Consider the following 17,396-nt stretch of genomic DNA (forward strand, 5'->3'; position numbering starts at 1 on the left):
GGGGATTGTTCCTTTTTTTGTAGGAAAAACGTCTTTGTTGTCGTAATAATGTACTGAAAATCTGTTATTTAATCCGTAAAAACATCTCCCCGCTACATAGGAGCTGTAGTTGTACTGCAGTGGTGCGACACTAGCACCATTGGTTCTTTTATGCTAACGCACAATTTTGTAGCGATCCGTCTGACTGATTCCTCAAAACACTGATTGTAATTTCTATAGCTGTGACGAAGAAAGCATAACTTTTAAAGTGTGGCTGAACAACGGAGTTAAACATAGACTGAGGTTTATTGTATTTACTGTAAACGATTTAATGTAGCTGAATTTGAGCTCAAAAGAGTTATAGTGTAACTGGTTATTGACACCACTCACCTACAATATTGCAACTGTACAGCGTTGATATGTTCAAAACCTTGTATGTTAGCTGGTACTGTCTGTTTGTTCATGTGACTAAAGGTACTGTAAGCTTCCAAGTATATGCATGCTGTATGCACTGTTTATGACGTCCGCCCCTCTTTACCTGCTCTGCACTCTTTTCTGTTGTGAGTTGTCATGTGACAAACCATACGGTATAAACCATACAGTATTAACAATACACAGTGAGATGTAGAGACACGAGTAGCTTCCTCACTTCTTGATTGACTGCAACATGTGTGTCACCCGTGACCCCTTTGTATGCCGGCCTGTTTGCCATGCACTGTGAAAGATATATTTTTAATAAAAAATATTTCCTAAAGACTTCTCTGTGCGTTAATCTCAAACGCATACAAGCCATTAGCAGTCAATGGAGAACCAGATGTATATTGCATATATGCACCATTACACGATTGTGTTTCTCCATCCATCCATCCATATTCAGCCGCTTATCCGGGGTCGGGTCGTGGTGGCAGCAGGTTCAGCAGGCCGACCCAGGCTCCCCTCTCACCCGCAACACTTTCCAGCTCATTCTGGGGGATCCCGAGGCGTTCCAAGGCCAGCCGGGAGATATAATCCCTCCAGCGTGTCCTCGGTCTTCCTCGGGGTCTCCTACCAGTTGGACGTGCCTGGAAAACCTCTAATGGGAGGCGTCCAGGAGGCATCCTGACTAGATGCCCGAACCACCTCAGCTGACTCCTTTCGACAGCGACTCGACTCCAAGCTCCTGATGTCCGAGCTCCTTACCCTATCTCTAAGGCTGAGCCCGGCCACCCTGCGGAGGAAGCTCATTTCGGCCGCTTGTATCCGAGACCTCGTTCTTTCGGTCACGACCCAGAGTTCGTGACCATAGGTGAGGGTTGGAACATAGACCGACCAGTAAATGGAGAGCTTCGCCATCCGGCTCAGCTCCTCTTCACCAAGACGATTGTGTTTCTAAATGTTTAAAATGATCCTGTGACCCGCCTGACCAACAGGGACTCATGTAGAGCGAGATACTTCTGAAGCTTAATGGATTAGCTTCAGCATTTAGAGAGTAAGGGAGCATTGTTTTGTTTACGTAATCTTTTGAACCTCTTCATGAAATGTACGTGTTGGCTCAGAATAACCATTCATTTTAAATGATGAGTGAAACCACTAAATAAGAAAAGGAAAACAGGAAGAAAGAAGCAGGTCTAAATAATGAAGAGCAGTCAATCAGACTGCAGTCATCTGACCTGCAGTCTGTGACCTCTGGTGTCACATGTCAGCTGGACTGCTGCTGCCTCCACGGGAGTAACTAGTGACAACAAGCTTCTTCTGGGGAACACTTTGCTCTAAAAACACACAACACGAAGATTAGTTTCATACTAGACAAACTAACCTCATTAAAGAAATCTAATCAAAACATTATGGAGCAGCTGTCTTGTTTAGAAAAATAATTTTGTGTGAATTTCAGAACACAAGAGCTTTTCTAAATTTGGTAAAGTGTTTGCCTTTGACCACTAAAAAAAACTAAAACATTAATATTCATGAAACACCACTTTAAACACAGTGAAACTTTAAATATATGATTGACATAAATTTGACTTTCATTTATTCATTGAAATACTGTTCCGTTGTTACATAAACCGTGTTAAGGAACAATTTCATTGTAGGGAATTACGTGCTTGTGAAGAATACCGTTAACAGCCTACCTGGTGGTGAATCCTATTATAAACCATGTGAAGTACAAATATTCTCTATGTGAGCATATAATTGACAGAACTACATACTGTAAACCATTGTAGTGCATCTTAGTGATCTACTGTGTGGTCAATTTATATTGATGATTTCACCAGATCCTAAGCTTCCCTCTCGGTGTCAGAATACTGGACTGTGATGGATTGAGAACCTACAACAAACAGTACTGTGTGCTTATGGTTACTTATAGGTTTAACAGGAATGTTTTAGAGTTGCAGGTTAGCATACCTAGAAGAGCAACCGTCATTAAAGTTACTATGCAGAATATGAAAATGTCCAACTTTGGCGCCCTCAAGTGGTAGAACCACAAAAGGCAGAATGGGGAAAAGAAACACATAGACTTGCAACAGGATTGTCTTAAAACCTTTTTTGAACAATAAAAAAAGACTATACCTTCAGGAAAAAAATTGAAATACGCCATAATCACAGAAAACGCCTCCACGTGGTGGCTTTGAACTGAAAAATCTGAATTTAAAGATTCAATGCCAGGAAACATCTGTCATGTTGAGGTTTTCTGTACCCTGAGCCTGACCTCTAAGCTCCCCTGAATGAGGGAAAGGAGAAAGACAGATGTGGACTTTTTAATAACTAAAGGACTGCAGTAACCCAAAGAAATAAAATTGTGGAGCTACTTCCCAAAACAAGAAGATGGTCTGTATAGAAATTTAAAATCATTCGGAGACCAGTTATTGTTTTAAGTCCGGCAAGACATAAACAAAAATGCGGAAAACAAATTATAATATAGCAAAGCTGTGACAGCATCCAAATTGTGACAGATGTTAGACATCAGAAGTAGGTCACATTTCAAGCTGTAATGAAATCCAACTACTGCACTCATTCTTTAGAAGAGATTACACCCCTGTGTCCTCTGTCCTTATTCACAAACAAACACGTGCATGCTGTCATGGCCCATCGAAACAATACTGAACAGGTCATTCAAGTCAAAACAGACGCATATAGAGAAAACAGAAATCATTCAAATTCATGAAGTGCTCTTCTTCAATCATGAAAACATCCTGTTTTCAGTGATTTGGGGCGTTCCGTGCCGACGCCTCTGTCGAGTTACCGTGCTCCAGAACAGAAGGTTTCCATAAAGCTAAGGCAGTAAAGAGATCACGTGACCCTGAAACCGGGAATTGGGAGGCAGCCCCGTCACATTGAGAGCAGCTGTTTTGAATATCTGTCGCGGTGCCGCTGAGTTGCAAGATGTGCCTGGAGCGTCAGCAAAATCCCTGTTACTGGTACATTCATCAAGGCCGTCAAGATAATCCAAGAAGTTGTCTTTCCACAGTCGAGGGGCCTGTATATGTTTTTTTAAAGAGTGATGTATTTCTTCCAATGCTTGCACCAGGCCCAGGATCCACCACATCAGAAACATATCTCTCATAAAGGACAATCCCTGTCTGGACTCCTCTTCAAGCTCTTTGAAGTCCAACTCCTCTGTTCTCTCCACACCTCTTCCTACTGGTCATCGTCATATTTCTGAAGCGCATCCTCCAGCTTGGCAGTGATCTTCTGGAAGAAGACGATCTGCTCACGCAGGTGGTGCTGCATCTGGGAGCGGAAGTCCCGTACGCGCGTGCGGTGGAAGTGCTGGATCTCTGCGAGCGTGGCGCAGGAAATGATGTTGCAGCGGTCGTGGAGCTCGCCTTCCTGCTTTGGACAGTCTTTGACCTTGGTCAGCGCACCTGGTGGGAGGGGGGAAAGATGGTGGAGGGGAAAGAGAGGGACATGGCTGAGAAAGTGTGGCTGGTAAACAAAGCGAAAAGTAAATCCATGCTCACAGGAAACATGATCATCCCTTTTACATTGAGTTAGAGAAGCTAACAGCTGGAGCCAGGAAGTAACAAGCTAGCACAACCTCTCGTGAAAAAGACTACAAGGGAGAGAGGCAGGCTGGCCACAGCATTTTTGCTCTCACACAACATAAACAAGCTGGTTATTGCACACTTTTTCCAGGCTCCTTGAAGTGATCCAACGCCCAGCTGTGACTCAGAATGTATAGTTTAGTGTGACTAAGCCTTCAGAGAGGAAGTAGCAGCATTTGGGCTCCAGAGCAAGGCTCTGACATGGCAGCATGTGGAGGAAATAAATGATGAGGCGGATTGGAGGCTTGCACGGCTCTCGTTCATGACCTCAATGCCCTCTCTTTCTAGATCTCTCTCTCTCTCTCTCGCGCTTTCTCTCTCTCTGTATCGGACGACAAAAACACACACCAGACCTGCTTGAGTGCGCTAACGAACTGAAATTAACTTGGACTTTGCTCTCCTCGCTACCAAGGCGATTATGGAGCTGAAATCTGAATTTGTGCTGTTGGCTGGTGGGAAACTTGTTCAGCTCTGCATACACACACAGACACACTCACACACACACACACACACACACACATACACAACCCTCTCCTCCTCTTCTTCTTCCTTCTTCTCGTTAAGTGCTGTATCACTGAAGGAGGAAATAGAGAGAAGAAAAGAGGAGGAGGGGAAACTAATCCTGAGACTGCTCCATTTTGCATTCCTGCAGTCCCAGGGCAACACAGGACAAGAGGCCCAAGAATCTCTCCGCTCATTCAAATCAGATGTATCCTCTGGACCTCACAGACAGAACCCGGCGAAGTCGCGTGATACTGTACGGCCGCATTTAGGTCAACAAAGCCGTCCGCCCTCAAGAGCCCATCAGCTGGGTTTTTTTGTGCTGCAATGTTGCCATGCTTTTGTTATGTGGTTATGGCAGAAATGTTCAGCGCTATAAGACAGAGAGAGATATTAGTGGAATGTAGAAAGTTTAAGTTTGGGTGAAATGTAAAAACCTGCTGTCAGGTCCTCTGTGTTTTTTTTTTGTAAATCAAAAGAATGTAATCCAACGTTTTAGTTTGTGAGAAAGCATAAACATTTTTGAGGATCATTCACCAAATTGACTGTTATGGAAACTGTGACCGAACCAGCCATCTTTTGTCAAGGGTAATTATTTCACAACTATGGCTGAAGTGCCGACTTTGCAGTGTGTTCATGAATGTTTGCTGGGCAGACAAAAAGGTTTCCTCTGAAAAGCAGTGGTGGATTACTCAAAGTTTAATGAGCGATAGAAGCACAGACTCTGAGTCAATGACTCCCTGTGTCTAGCTCATAACCTTGTGTTTAAAAATAAATAAAACAGAAAGACAGAAAGGCTCCTGTTCCTCTTCTTACCATAAATTTAACTCGTTTTACTGAAAGCACCGCTGGTGACGGTTTCCAGAAGTGAAAAACACAGTGGTCCCCAAGAATGATGACAGTGCAGTTCATAAGGTTCTACGAAAGCCTGTGACATTACCATAAGTTCCCCTTGATATGAGTTTGGTTAAAGCAAAGGTCGATAACGCTGCAGAAACAAGCATGAGTGCGCTAGATATTTAAAAATGATCCGACCCAGTGTTGCAAACTCTTAGTAGCCAGCAGCACGAGCTCGGAAAGTTTCCAAATCTATTGAGAAAGTCGCCAAGTAAACGGATCATGCTCCACAGAGACACATATTCACACTTATAAGTTTAAACTTAAGCGTATTACTCAAACTCCATAATAGGGTGAGGGTGTCTTGCAGTGAGGGGAAATGTTCAAAGCTGTTTGAAGTTTGGACGCTCTTTGTGGGACGTAAAACATTTGTGTTCCTTCTCCATCAGAAAGTGGGTGACGGGGACTTTTGGGATTCAGGCTGTGTTTCCATAGCTCGAGCTGCGATTGTGTCTCGAGAACAGAGCTCAGCGGTCTATAGAAACGGTGCCTCTAGGTTTGGCAAACGTCAGGACTTTGCTTGCCAGGAGCGACTCCCTCCTCCCAACCTGCAGGGAACTAACTAGCTAACTCCTCTGCAAGTCCTTTGTACACGTCTGTGTGAGTGTGTGTGTGTGTGTGTGTGTGTTTCTGTGTTTTTTCCTGTGAGCGAGTGCAGGCTCTCACAGCACCAGAGCGTTACAATGGTCTGGCGACGTACGGGTTTCAGTTTTCAACCCAGATAGACGATTCAGTAAAACGAAAACAGATGTTGGAACATTCGGAATCTCGGCCTCTGTGTGTTATCTGGATTGAAATGATTAATACGTAGGCAGGCTGCAGGCTGGATTGCTTTTTTGGAAACGTAATAAATGACTTACCTGAGTAAAAAGTAAATACATCTCGGAGTATTTTGTTTCAGAAGAGATTATTCAGCCTGGCGCATGGAAACTGAGAGCGAGAGTAATGAATCCTCCCTGGATTGAAACTCTCTGCCCTGCAGAGGAATCCACAGGCAAGAGTCCTGACCACTCCATTTAAAGCTAAGCCTTGACCTCTGACCTCCCTGTAAAGAGAAGTATGCCATGCCGGGCATCTGTCTAATTTCTTGCAAGTATGTTGAGAGGTTTAATGCATTTATTTTGCCAGTCACCCCTTTCACATACTTCTTTCTACAATTTCTTGTTTTTCTATCCAGTTTGGCATTTACATCCCACCAAAAGCACTCTAGGTGTGTTAAAGAGCTCAGACTGCAAGATAGAAAAAGGAAGACTGAAAATGAGCTCACACAAAACCCTTTCTCACCTTTCTGCACGTGGATGATGTCAGGAAAGTTGGCCAGGTGTCCTCTGTAGAGGTCCAGCAGGTCAGAGATGGGAGCCAGGTCGTGGCGCGGCTGCTCAGCGAAATACTCTCCCACCGCCTCGTAGGCCTCGCCGGTGTAGGCGATGGCTCTGTTCAGGCCCGCCGAGTAGGCCTGCTGGTCCAGCTCGAACGCCTGGCCGAGGAGCGCGAAGGACTGTCCGACTTTCTGGTACTCCTTCTTAAACCCTGTCATCTGCTTGCGAGCGAACTCGCTGATGGTGGTGTTCACCACCACGATGTTGTCATCCATCCTCTTGGTGAAGCTCTTGAAGCCTTCGATCTTGTTCTCCACTTCCTGGAGGTCCAGCGGGACAGCAGGCGTGCTGCAGACAAGAATTGGGAAATCACAGCCATTTTAGAGCTTGTGGCTTCATTCTGCAAGTCCTTTTTTTTATTGAAGCATTACAGCATCTTTATATATTATTCCTGTGTTCTACTTATCTCGTCGCCACAATCAAGCCCCGCCCCCCAAGGATGAAAGCTTTCCGTTACAGCAGAATTTAAACAAGGAGAACTGATAACAGTAGCTTGCTCAAGGGCAAATTTTCTCCACTTCATATTGTTAAGATTGGGTGGACAAAATAACAGGAACATCTGACACAAAAGTATTGTATCCCAGCACCTCCAAATAATTCATTTTTGACACACTATGAACCAAAATGATAAACTTCGTCGACCGTTCCTGTTATTTTGTCCACCACCAGTAGACCATACATTATTTACACAGTTTCTAACATAGTGTGAACCAGATCATGCACTGATTGCCTACATTTCCCAGAATTCCCTTTACAATCTCCAGGGGCTGGGCTGTAACTTGATCCATTCAGTGCAGTGATATTTTATCGAGTAAAGAAGGTCATGTCCGTGGGCCTCATTGAAAACCTGATCTGTGTTGTAGCAGCATTGCATTGTGGTCTATTTCCTGCTCCTAGTGGTGTAGATACTGGATCTCTACGGCGCTTCAACAATGGATTGTGTACGATCGTGGAATGCTGTTGGAAAATAGTAACCCTAGAATGAAGCCCTTGTTCTCCGACTGCAAATGCCTGACATCATCCGTTTATTTAAATGTCAAACAAATCACCTTTTTTTTCGGGTTGAGTGCTCAATGCTTTTTATGAGCATGTAATAAAAACAAACAGCGGTTCATAACCCCGCCTCCTACCTGATAGTGAGGAAGAAATTGGACCCAACCAGCTGGTCCCTCTCTGCCTTCCTCTTGCCCTGTTTCCAGGCCTTCTCGTCCACCCCGCACGTCAGGAAATGCTGGAAAACGTCGCAGCGCGCCAGCACCGGGTGGCTGGTCATGTGGTTCATCCACCAGATCAGCCCCTTCCTCCGCTTGGAGATGAAGTCCTCCTCGAAGCGGCCCGTGGCCTGCTTCTCTGGCAGGTGGGGGACTGAGATGACCGGGAAGCGCTCCACAAGCCGAGCGTACAGCCAGTCGAAGTGCTTGTACCTGCAGGGATGATGCAAGACGAGACAGGTGGGGAAGATTTATGTCTCGAGTGGATGAGAAGGTTTGGTAAACCGGAGAGAGGGAGATACGGAAGTGAGGTCAACGGCAGGAAGAGATAGTTAGAAGGAGGGAAGAAGGAGGACGGATGCAAAGGGAGCTTTTCCCCCCAATCAGCAGGATTCAGGACCATGGGGAAATGTACGTGTTGGCATGTAATGACAGACCTACTGACAGGGAAACAATGTGGAAGGTGCAGAGGGAATCTCAGAAAGGAAAGAGGAGATTCCTGAGGACTCCAGAGGGCAAAAGGTCACAGTCAACGCTGTTTTTTGCATTGACTGGGGGTGGGGGGGTGATCCTGTGAATAAATGAGTTTGGAAACACCAGAGAGGGAAGAGGAGGAGTAAGAGAAGCAGGAAGTGAGTCTGTACCTGCGGTTGACTTGTACGTTGGTGTGCGCCGGGGTCAGGCCGTAGGACATGTAGCTCTTCATGCCTTTGAACTTGGTCTGCTTCGTGGGGTCGTCGATGGTGCACGTGAACGGGTACGGGTCCTCCTGCCACTCGGGCCCGTGCTTCCCCATCACCACGCAGATCCGGTCCCCGTCCTTCACAAACGCAGAGGCCTCCCCGAGCAGGAAGGCCTCGCCGCCGGACTTGACAAAGGTGGAGAACCTGTTGAGGTTCCTCCCCACTGTCGCCGAGCTCTTGGCCCCCTGATGCTGCTGGGCGCTCTCGCGCCGCCCGGGCAGGGAGGTGGTCACCGGGTACGAGGGGGGCGATCTGCCGAGACCCTGGGACGCGTCCGCCACAGGGGAGGCGTCGTCCCAGTCGTCGTCCCAGTCGTCATCGCTGCCTTGGCTGGTGTGGAAGCTGCCTCCGCCGCTGCCCCCGCTGCCGGCCCCGAGGCCTCTCTGGGACTGGACGTCCGGGGAGGCGTGGGTGGGCGTGGGCGTGGGCGTCGGGATCGGGGCTTTGATTTTGGGAGAGGACAGGCCGTTGTTGTTGGTGCTGGAGGTGATGTGGTCTCTGAGGATCTCCACATAGGAGGCAGGGAAGAGGCCCGCCTCCCCCCTGCTGTTCTCCCCCTCCAGCCAGCCATCCAGCTCCTCCTCGCTGAAGAGAGTCACCAGCTCGCTCTCTGTTATGGAGATCTCCCCTGGGTTTTCAGAGTGGAAGTCGTACAACACTTTGGCCTTTAACGCCATGATTATAGCACAATTATTATTAGCGTTTTTTGTTGGATCAAGATTTTTATTTTTTTTCCAATCCGGGATATAGTCTTTAAAAATCCCAGATATATTTTTGGTGGTTTAGATCACGCAGCGGCAGCAACAATTGGGACTACTTTTCCCACTTTTGTCAAAAAACAACAACAGGCAAACAAGAAGAGAAACACACGGGCTCGTACCCGACACCCACCTCCTCTCTCCGCTCCTCTCAGATATCATTTGTTTCCATGCAGAACTTAATCCGAGGCGGAAAACACAGAGGGAAAAAGTCTCTGCGGACTGTTTTCTCTCCGCGAGGGAAGATGCCGTTGAGAGTTTAAAGTTGACGAAGTTGCGACGGCTATGAAGTGGCTTTATTCCTCCAGTTGAGAGCCGGGGAAAATATTTTTTCCCCCCCGTCCTCTTCTCCCCGAGATGCTCGTGGGTTAAAGGCAACAGTTCTAACACGTAGTAGACGGGCTGAGTAACGGAGGGTGGAGCCAGGAGCAAGTTCAGTCAAGTCTGTGAATTCATACATGGAAATAAAACCCACACAGCTCCGTCATTTGAGTGCATCCTCCTGGTATGCAGGACACGTCATCCTCTGCATGCATGAGTCTCAAAACACACAGGCCATCTAAATGGCTATTTATCATATCATAATATAGGCTTGTATTCAATGCAAACGAGTACACAACAACTTTTTATGTATCTCTCTCTATATATACACGACATGCCCTAAACACATATGTTACACACACATTACGTTGTGTATTATCTTGCAGTTGCACTGCAAAATGTAACTTAAATAAAGAAAACACACTTTTATGTGTGCAAAGTCGACAATGTATGTATTTAGATTGTTTTTCTTCTCTATCACATCTCCCCAGTACAGAGAACATTCTTAGGTTTGCTATCTGCTTGTTTGTGTTTGTTTTGTTTTCTGTCCACATTTCAGTAAACATAATTACATATTCTGAAAAGCACATCTACTCCTTCCCCTTATCAAAAAACACAGAATCTATGAAAACTGTCTCCCTTTACAGATTACTTTTCTTACAGCCCCAAGTATCAAACTAGATCTGCAAATAAGAATGCAAGTAATAACTAACAAAGAAATACTATTAGCCTAAATATGTGCAATTTCTGCATTTTATTGAGGCTATTTACTTTTGGATTAGTATTGCATTGTGTTACTATTTTGCTTAAAATATGCACAGGATGCCAAACTATGAAAACTGAGCATTTGAATATAATGTAATGTAATATATTGTGATATATTATAATATAATATAATATAATATACAATAATATAATTCAGTATTGTGAGTTGACCCACCCCGGCCACTAGAGGTCACTGTAACCAGACAGGAGCCAACAGTTCTTCCTCCAGACCGACAGGTGGCAGTGACGCAACTTTCTCGTTGGATTCCGTTAACACAGTATTTGCTTCCAGACAAAGAATATAATAATTAAACAAACGCTGTCCATCTGATGTGATATTCATGATAATTCATCACACACTATTTGCTGCGTAACATACTTGTCAGTCGCCTCGTTGAAGCGGCCGACGCGCGTGGAGTAAACGAAGACGTTGTGATGAGCCGGAATGCTTTAATTCATAGTATTTAAAAAACAAACAAAAAAAAAGAGGTAAATATAAGACGTAATGAACTGCCGCTTTGTTCTTGTACCTGATTAATTGTGGCGTTCGCCCCGTGATGCAAATGAAGGCAGATGATACACAACGTGTCCTTTTTTTCCACGCTGTGGGTTTTAATGTAGTTTATGCGAAATGTAAAAAGTTGCTCTCTGTGTTGTTGTTGTGTGAGTGCGAACTGGAGCGAGAGCTTATAGAGGTTGGCTCTCTTGTATTTTGTATTATTTGGCACCAATTTAAACATTGCTGATGTATTATTAAGTCGCAATGATTCATTGATTAAGCGATCAAGCAATATTGACAGAAAATGCACCGAACAAAATGAACTGTTTTTTTTTTATGGTGGAATAATCAGTTTAGTGCCAAATGCCAAGCATCTGCTGGTTCCAGCCTCCCACATACAATAGTGTGAGGCTTTTCTTCGTCATGACATGATAGTTACCTCAATTTCGTTGTATGTTAAACTGTTGGTTGGACATACAATCATAAACAATTATGGAAAGTATATTCAGGATCAGCTGGAGTGTGAGAGGCTGCACACTAAACAGACAACCCTTTGCATTTTAGTAGGGCTGGAAATGAAAGATAGTGAACCAACTGAAGACAAAACTACTTGAGAAGTGTTTCTGGTATAAAAAGTGAGTCAGTTGAACTCAAAATGGTAACCCCTGATTCAGTGATTTAACTTTTGTCAGCCTTCACAACTGCTACACAATAATCCACAGATGTCTGAGAGCTGCACACACCTTCCTCTCTCTCTCCTCCAGGTGCACATCATGTCCGACCCGGTCCAGACCACCTCTGACGGTCTCTGTAAGCTGGTCCGCTGGGCTCACAGCCACGGCACCATCTGCAGCCTCATCCCCAGCCTGCAGCAGCTCACCTGTGGTTCCCACGGTACCGTGCTCACACCTGAACCGGGTCTCCACGGCGGCAGTGTCCCTGTCGCCGTGTGGGGTTGTGCCGCTGGACACTCATACCACTGGCCCCTCAGTGACCACGGCAACGGCTGTAGAGGCTCAGCAAATACCAGTCAGGGCCCGGAAAGGTTTGTTGGAGGGCGCCGGTCCAATAAGGTAAAGCCGAGATTTGAGGTACTTTGTCTGTGTTCTTGTCTTTATTTGAGATATTCAGTACAACATTAATACTTATATTCAAATGCAGTTTCAATCGTGCAATCCAAATGTTCAACTGGGTATAGGTTTCTGTATAGAAATACACAATTCATACAATGGTAATAACAGCGATGACACTCATACCCTTGCAGCCACAAATGTACAATTTAGACTTATTAAAGGCATCTAAACGAGGCAGTGATTGGTCTTTGCTTCTAGTTTCCACATTGTCCAACATAAATCAGTTATGAATACATCTGTGTTGCAAAATGGACCATTCAGTTGCAGAAATAATGTGATTGATTCAGTTTTTATTTGCCGTCTACCGAAGTGTCTTTTTTAAAAATATGACATCATCATGGGTACTCTCTTTACTTTATAAAGCTCATCCCAAGCCACAGAAGACATTACACAGCTGTTTTAGGTGGAATGTCCCTTTTTACGTTCCATACTCCATTTGCACTGAGCAGGATCCTGTTAGTTAAACCCTGTTAGCGTCACATGGAGATTCCGCCTTTAACTTTAATTCCTCATCTATTCCCTCTTTATTACCGTCCAGGTGACCTCGAAGGCGCCATGTGACCTCTGCTATAGCGAAGCAGCATCCGAGGGGGAGGACTTCAGCAGCCGGCTGTTTGACATTGCTGGGTGTGATTCGTCGGCCACGGACGAAGACGGCGACTACGAGCCCCGCCCGTCCAGGAAAAGAGGCGGGACGCCGAGAAGAGCAGTAACCAGGAAGAAGGTCAAGCAAGAAGCGACCTCGCCGGAGCATCATGACGCTGCTGCCAGCACGGCGAGCACGGGGCCAGCAGTGACGGACGCCGGCTATGTGTCGGAGGCTTGTCGGGCCCCGAACGCACACTCTCAAATCACGCACGCACTGTTGCCCATAAAGACCCTCCCACGGTGCCCTCCACCACTGCAAGGACAGGATCTGAGTTGGGAGCGATTAGAGGACCCAGAGATGGAGCTGCTAGGAGGAGGCAGCTGCACGACGGAGAAGGCTGCAGGTACGGCTGGGATGTGAGGCTTGAAAAGACCTGCAGTGACAGAGTCTACATGTTTTGATTGGATTTATTTTGGGTGTCAGAAGGAGGTAAATTAAAACTCTTGAGTCTCTTGGGAATCTCTGTGACAAAAGGAGAAGCAGATGTTATAATGCTGCATTTGACTGCACAGCGTCATTGGGCAATAAAGTCTATAATTACCTTCCAGCATGTAGTAAGTCAAGAAAAACTAGGCTCCTGCATCTCCCCTTGGCTCAGAAAATCTAGCGTGATTCAACGGCGGCACATCCTGCATTGCAAAGTGACCCAAAACAGGAAGAGGGACTTATCAGAGGGTCTGACAATATCAGCGAAATGTTTTAGGGATGGAGAGAAAATGAAATGCAATATGCTTTAAGGTCTCTATGGCGCTTTTGCCCAATAATGCAACAAAAGAAAAACGGCCTACCCCAGCTATAATTGGAAATAGGTTAAGCCTCAAGAGCATATTATTATTGATAACACTGTATTGTTTTATGATACAAAACAATACGTAAAAGAGTTTCTTACCTAATATGTATGTGTGCTTGTATCCAGTCTCACTTCCTGTTTATGACTGTTTTTCTTCTTCTCGTGTACATCTGCAGGGGAGCAGAACGAGCTGGAGAATCTGCACGTGTTACTTTGTGCCGAGCGCAGCCGGAACCAGCAGATGACGGAGATCATCTCCGGTCTGAAGCAGGACAAAGAGATGCTGCAGAACGAACTCACGAAGAAAGCAGAACTCATCTGTGGCTTCCTGCAAGACAAACTGCGGCCAGGTAGAAAACCCACCTGTTGATGAATTCAATGGCAGCTTAGGAGTCTGTTGGCACTTGTAGATAACAGATAACATTTGCTTGTAATAGTGATACAAATGTTGATAAAATAAATGCAAACAGTAAGAAAAATAGTATTGACAATAACTGCAGTCGTAAAAAATGTAAAATAAATGATCAGGAAATTGGTAAACATCAATAATCAAATCAAAATGAAAACACCATTGAAAAAATACTTTCTATTAATTTTAACTACAGTACTGTTGCTAAAATGTTAATTTTGCCACACTGTATGACTTTGTATTGTTCTCTTAGCCAAATTCAGAGTTGCCATTTTTCTTTTCCTGGTACTAGACAAGAGGTGGCCTTGCTACTCTAATCCGATGGAACCGGGAAGTTCACACATGCCCTGTTCTGACGATGTGGCAGGGGTCGATTCCCCGACCATCTTTGACTCATTTGAGGAAATGGAGCTCCACCCTCTGGACCGCCACCAGACCCCGAAGAGCAAGAGGAGCCGGGACGGAGAAAACACCCGCGTTCGGAGTAAGGACACGACACGACGGGGAGCAATAACCACTGATGTGCTACACTGTCATACCGTGGTTTTAAGCACCCATAGAGCAATACAGTATTAATTTGCCTGTTTAATGTACTGATGTGTCTCTCCTCTCCAGTGAAAAACGTGGTGGGCGTAATAGCGCGCTACATGGCCGCCCTCCAGGAGTTTCGCTGCAGTGTTTCCATGAAGGTGGCCTTTGACCGGGTCGGTGTGGATCGCAACACAATTTCCCGCACGGCGGCCATAGCCGAGCTCAGTCTGGCGGCTCCCGATGTGTTTCACGCACTGGCGCCGTGGGACGAGAAAGAGGAAACGCTGGCACATTATGCCCACCGCTGCCGACAGGCCATGGATGACAACACAAAGGCCAAGATCAAAACCATGAAGGCAAAAGGCGAACTACTGCCCATCGTGTCAAAGTGACGAATCAGAAGGCTGCAGTGAATACTTCTCGTAGGCCTGCGTGTAAAAAGGAAGCTTTGGTTTTACTGTTAGATACTGAACCACCTGAGTCTGTGGTCATATGTTGCATGGGTTGTTTTGTGGTCTGCCAAACAGTTTTACAATAAATCCACTAAAAACAGTGAGCGTCATGAAGTTAAGCAAGTCTTCTTTTGTTTTAGAAAAGATAAAAACTGGAATAAGTAAAAAAACAGGACTACTGTTCTATATCCTATAATGTGAACATAACTATGGACCATGCATATGCTTCTAACCCCTCTTTTTATACTTGCAAAAATAAAAACTGAAATTCTCTATATATATCTACAATTGAATGTAACAATTTTATTGTCCAAATATTGACACAAATCCATTTATGTAAAAACCCTGACCAAATGTGCATTTTATGGATCGGTGAGGTGAAAGGCAACAGAGCATGATGGCATTTACAGTATGTCTGTGATATTGTCTTTGTCCGCCTGCACAGCTCCACAGGATGTTTCACAGCTATCTGGAACCTTCTTCCGACTTTTCTGAGAGCTTTCCTAAATTCAGCAGACAGCTTGTTGGCCTGGAAAATGTAAAAAAAAAAAAAAGACTGATTCACACTCCCCTGAGATCGTTTACGACACGTCAAACAACTGTCCATCAATCAAAGACTTAAAAGAGGGTCTGTGGGAGACACGTGGGTCGGGTGTGCACTGTGTGCTGTTTGAATGCGTTGTGTCACACCGGGCAGCAGGAGGACGACGACAGGTAAAACGGTCAAGACTCTGGCTCCAGGCGTGGAATGACGGGGAGGATGAGGTTCCCAAACGAGGAGTCCTGAGTGATGAAGAAGCCCGATGAGTGCGTGTGTGCATGCTGCAAAAGAAGACACAAAGGTTTGTGTTAATACCGACCAAATTCACAATTTTGATAATGCAATTAAATAAACCACAGTTCAGCAATAGCGGTGCCGGTAGCTTGATTTTGTTAAATTTTGGACAGAGCTAGGCTAGATGTTTCCCCTCATTTCCAGTGTTTATGCTAAGCTAACCACCCTGTAGTCTCTGCGTTTGGCAAAATGATTTCCAGGACTTTTACGCCACCTTAAAACACGAGGTTTGATGCACCAACAACCGTGCAGTGACTATCAGGCCTAAGACCTCTATTCAAGCCAGTATTGAGCTTGTATTTAACAATAACTCGGTACAGATGTCCTCCATCCAGAAACTGCTCAATTAACTCTCGAAGTTTTGCGTCTGAAAAATCGCGACGCCAAACACAGGAAATCAGCGACACACACTGAAAACCTAACTGGAAATTTACTCAACAACTATATGCACGATTATTATTATTTGACTAAGACAACAAAAGACATAGGATTAGCAACTGGACTATTGGTAGTTCGTAGTCAAACTTGTGTAAAACAACATGGAGATGTGATTTGTGTTTGACTGTCCCACCTGCAGGGCAGCTTTCTGCTGGGCAGCGATGTGCTGCTGTTCTGCGTTGTCTCTGAACTCCTTCAGGCTCGGTCTGGATAGCGAGATGCTACAGAATGGATGGGGAAGAGGGGGTATATACAATTTTTTATTTTTTTTAATATACATATACTACTTTACACTATCCCAATGCTTAACTCCTCCATACAAAGGACACAGACTCCTGCTACCCTCCTCCATGGCTGGATACCATCCCTACCTAGCTCCTGGAGTGCTCAAAAGCCGTTTCCTCTCCTTCTCCAGCTCGGCCAGGATCGCCACCCGTGTCTTGTTTGGGAAGGCTGGATGGAGAAAAAAAGCTTACATTACTTTATGCAACACAAATAAATACATATATTTATGTATCATTGTGTATGAAGTGACAGTAGATGGCAGATGAGTAAAGCTGAGCACAGGTGGATCATTTATAAACTTCTAAACATATAGACTTTCTTTCAGCTTTTATGTGGGAGGGAAACTAATGTACAGAAGCTGAAAGACAATTAAAGCCAGCTATTTGTCCTCAAGGGGAACCAGAGAGCAAAAATGTTTCCGGGGGACAGAATTCGTAGCTACGCCCCTGGAGTCACAGCGCGATAAAGACAAAGACCTCAATATTAAAAACGTTTGTCCCGAAACAAACCAATTACCTTGTCCTGGAGGATTAGTAGCCATGTCTGTGCAGGTTGCGAACTTTTGTGTAACGAACTACACAAAGGATTATTAGCTAATGGTTCACGTTTTATGTGTGTGTTTCTTTCCACCCAGCTAATGTTGCACTGGTGGATAACGGACAACGATAAAAGTCCCCCTGGGTGATATCCCTTAAACTGCAGCTGGATAAACTACACAGGACTTGCTGTTGGAACAGTAACGTTAACAGAAAGTTTAAAATAACGATAAAACTCTTGCTTATGTACGGGTGATGAGTCG

The 17,396-nt window shown here is 45.1% G+C and overlaps 4 protein-coding genes across 4 annotated transcripts; 2 read left to right on the forward strand and 2 right to left on the reverse strand.

The window, feature by feature from the left end:
• Positions 1–3,594: 3,594 nt before the first annotated feature.
• Positions 3,595–9,409, reverse strand: LOC306751256 (sorting nexin-18-like; the record flags this gene model as incomplete). The annotated part of the gene is made up of 4 exons (XM_079234813.1): positions 3,595–3,821; positions 6,684–7,066; positions 7,909–8,202; positions 8,634–9,409. The coding sequence occupies 4 exons, from the start codon at positions 9,407–9,409 to the stop codon at positions 3,595–3,597; spliced, it is 1,680 nt and encodes a 559-aa protein (XP_079090939.1).
• Positions 9,410–11,848: 2,439 nt separating this feature from the next.
• On the forward strand, positions 11,849–13,222 carry LOC306751342 (uncharacterized protein KIAA1958 homolog; the record flags this gene model as incomplete). Its single annotated transcript, XM_079234907.1, has 2 exons — positions 11,849–12,148; positions 12,747–13,222. 2 exons carry the CDS (start codon positions 11,849–11,851, stop codon positions 13,215–13,217), a joined length of 771 nt encoding a protein of 256 aa, XP_079091033.1. The 3' UTR covers positions 13,218–13,222.
• Positions 13,223–13,755: 533 nt separating this feature from the next.
• LOC306751343 (uncharacterized protein) lies at positions 13,756–15,173 on the forward strand (the record flags this gene model as incomplete). The annotated part of the gene is made up of 4 exons (XM_079234908.1): positions 13,756–13,765; positions 13,824–13,997; positions 14,349–14,540; positions 14,672–15,173. 4 exons carry the CDS (start codon positions 13,756–13,758, stop codon positions 14,977–14,979), a joined length of 684 nt encoding a protein of 227 aa, XP_079091034.1. The 3' UTR covers positions 14,980–15,173.
• A 214-nt stretch (positions 15,174–15,387) lies between these two features.
• inip (ints3 and nabp interacting protein) lies at positions 15,388–17,331 on the reverse strand. Its single transcript, XM_079235454.1, has 4 exons — positions 17,114–17,331; positions 16,684–16,765; positions 16,446–16,533; positions 15,388–15,861 (listed from the first exon to the last, which is right to left on the reverse strand). Exons 1-4 carry the CDS (start codon positions 17,136–17,138, stop codon positions 15,763–15,765), a joined length of 294 nt encoding a protein of 97 aa, XP_079091580.1. The 5' UTR covers positions 17,139–17,331; the 3' UTR covers positions 15,388–15,762.
• Between the last annotated feature and the right edge of the window lie 65 nt (positions 17,332–17,396).

Source organism: Taurulus bubalis (genome assembly GCF_910589615.1).
Source record: "Taurulus bubalis genome assembly, chromosome: 19".
Lineage (NCBI taxonomy): Eukaryota > Metazoa > Chordata > Actinopteri > Perciformes > Cottidae > Taurulus > Taurulus bubalis.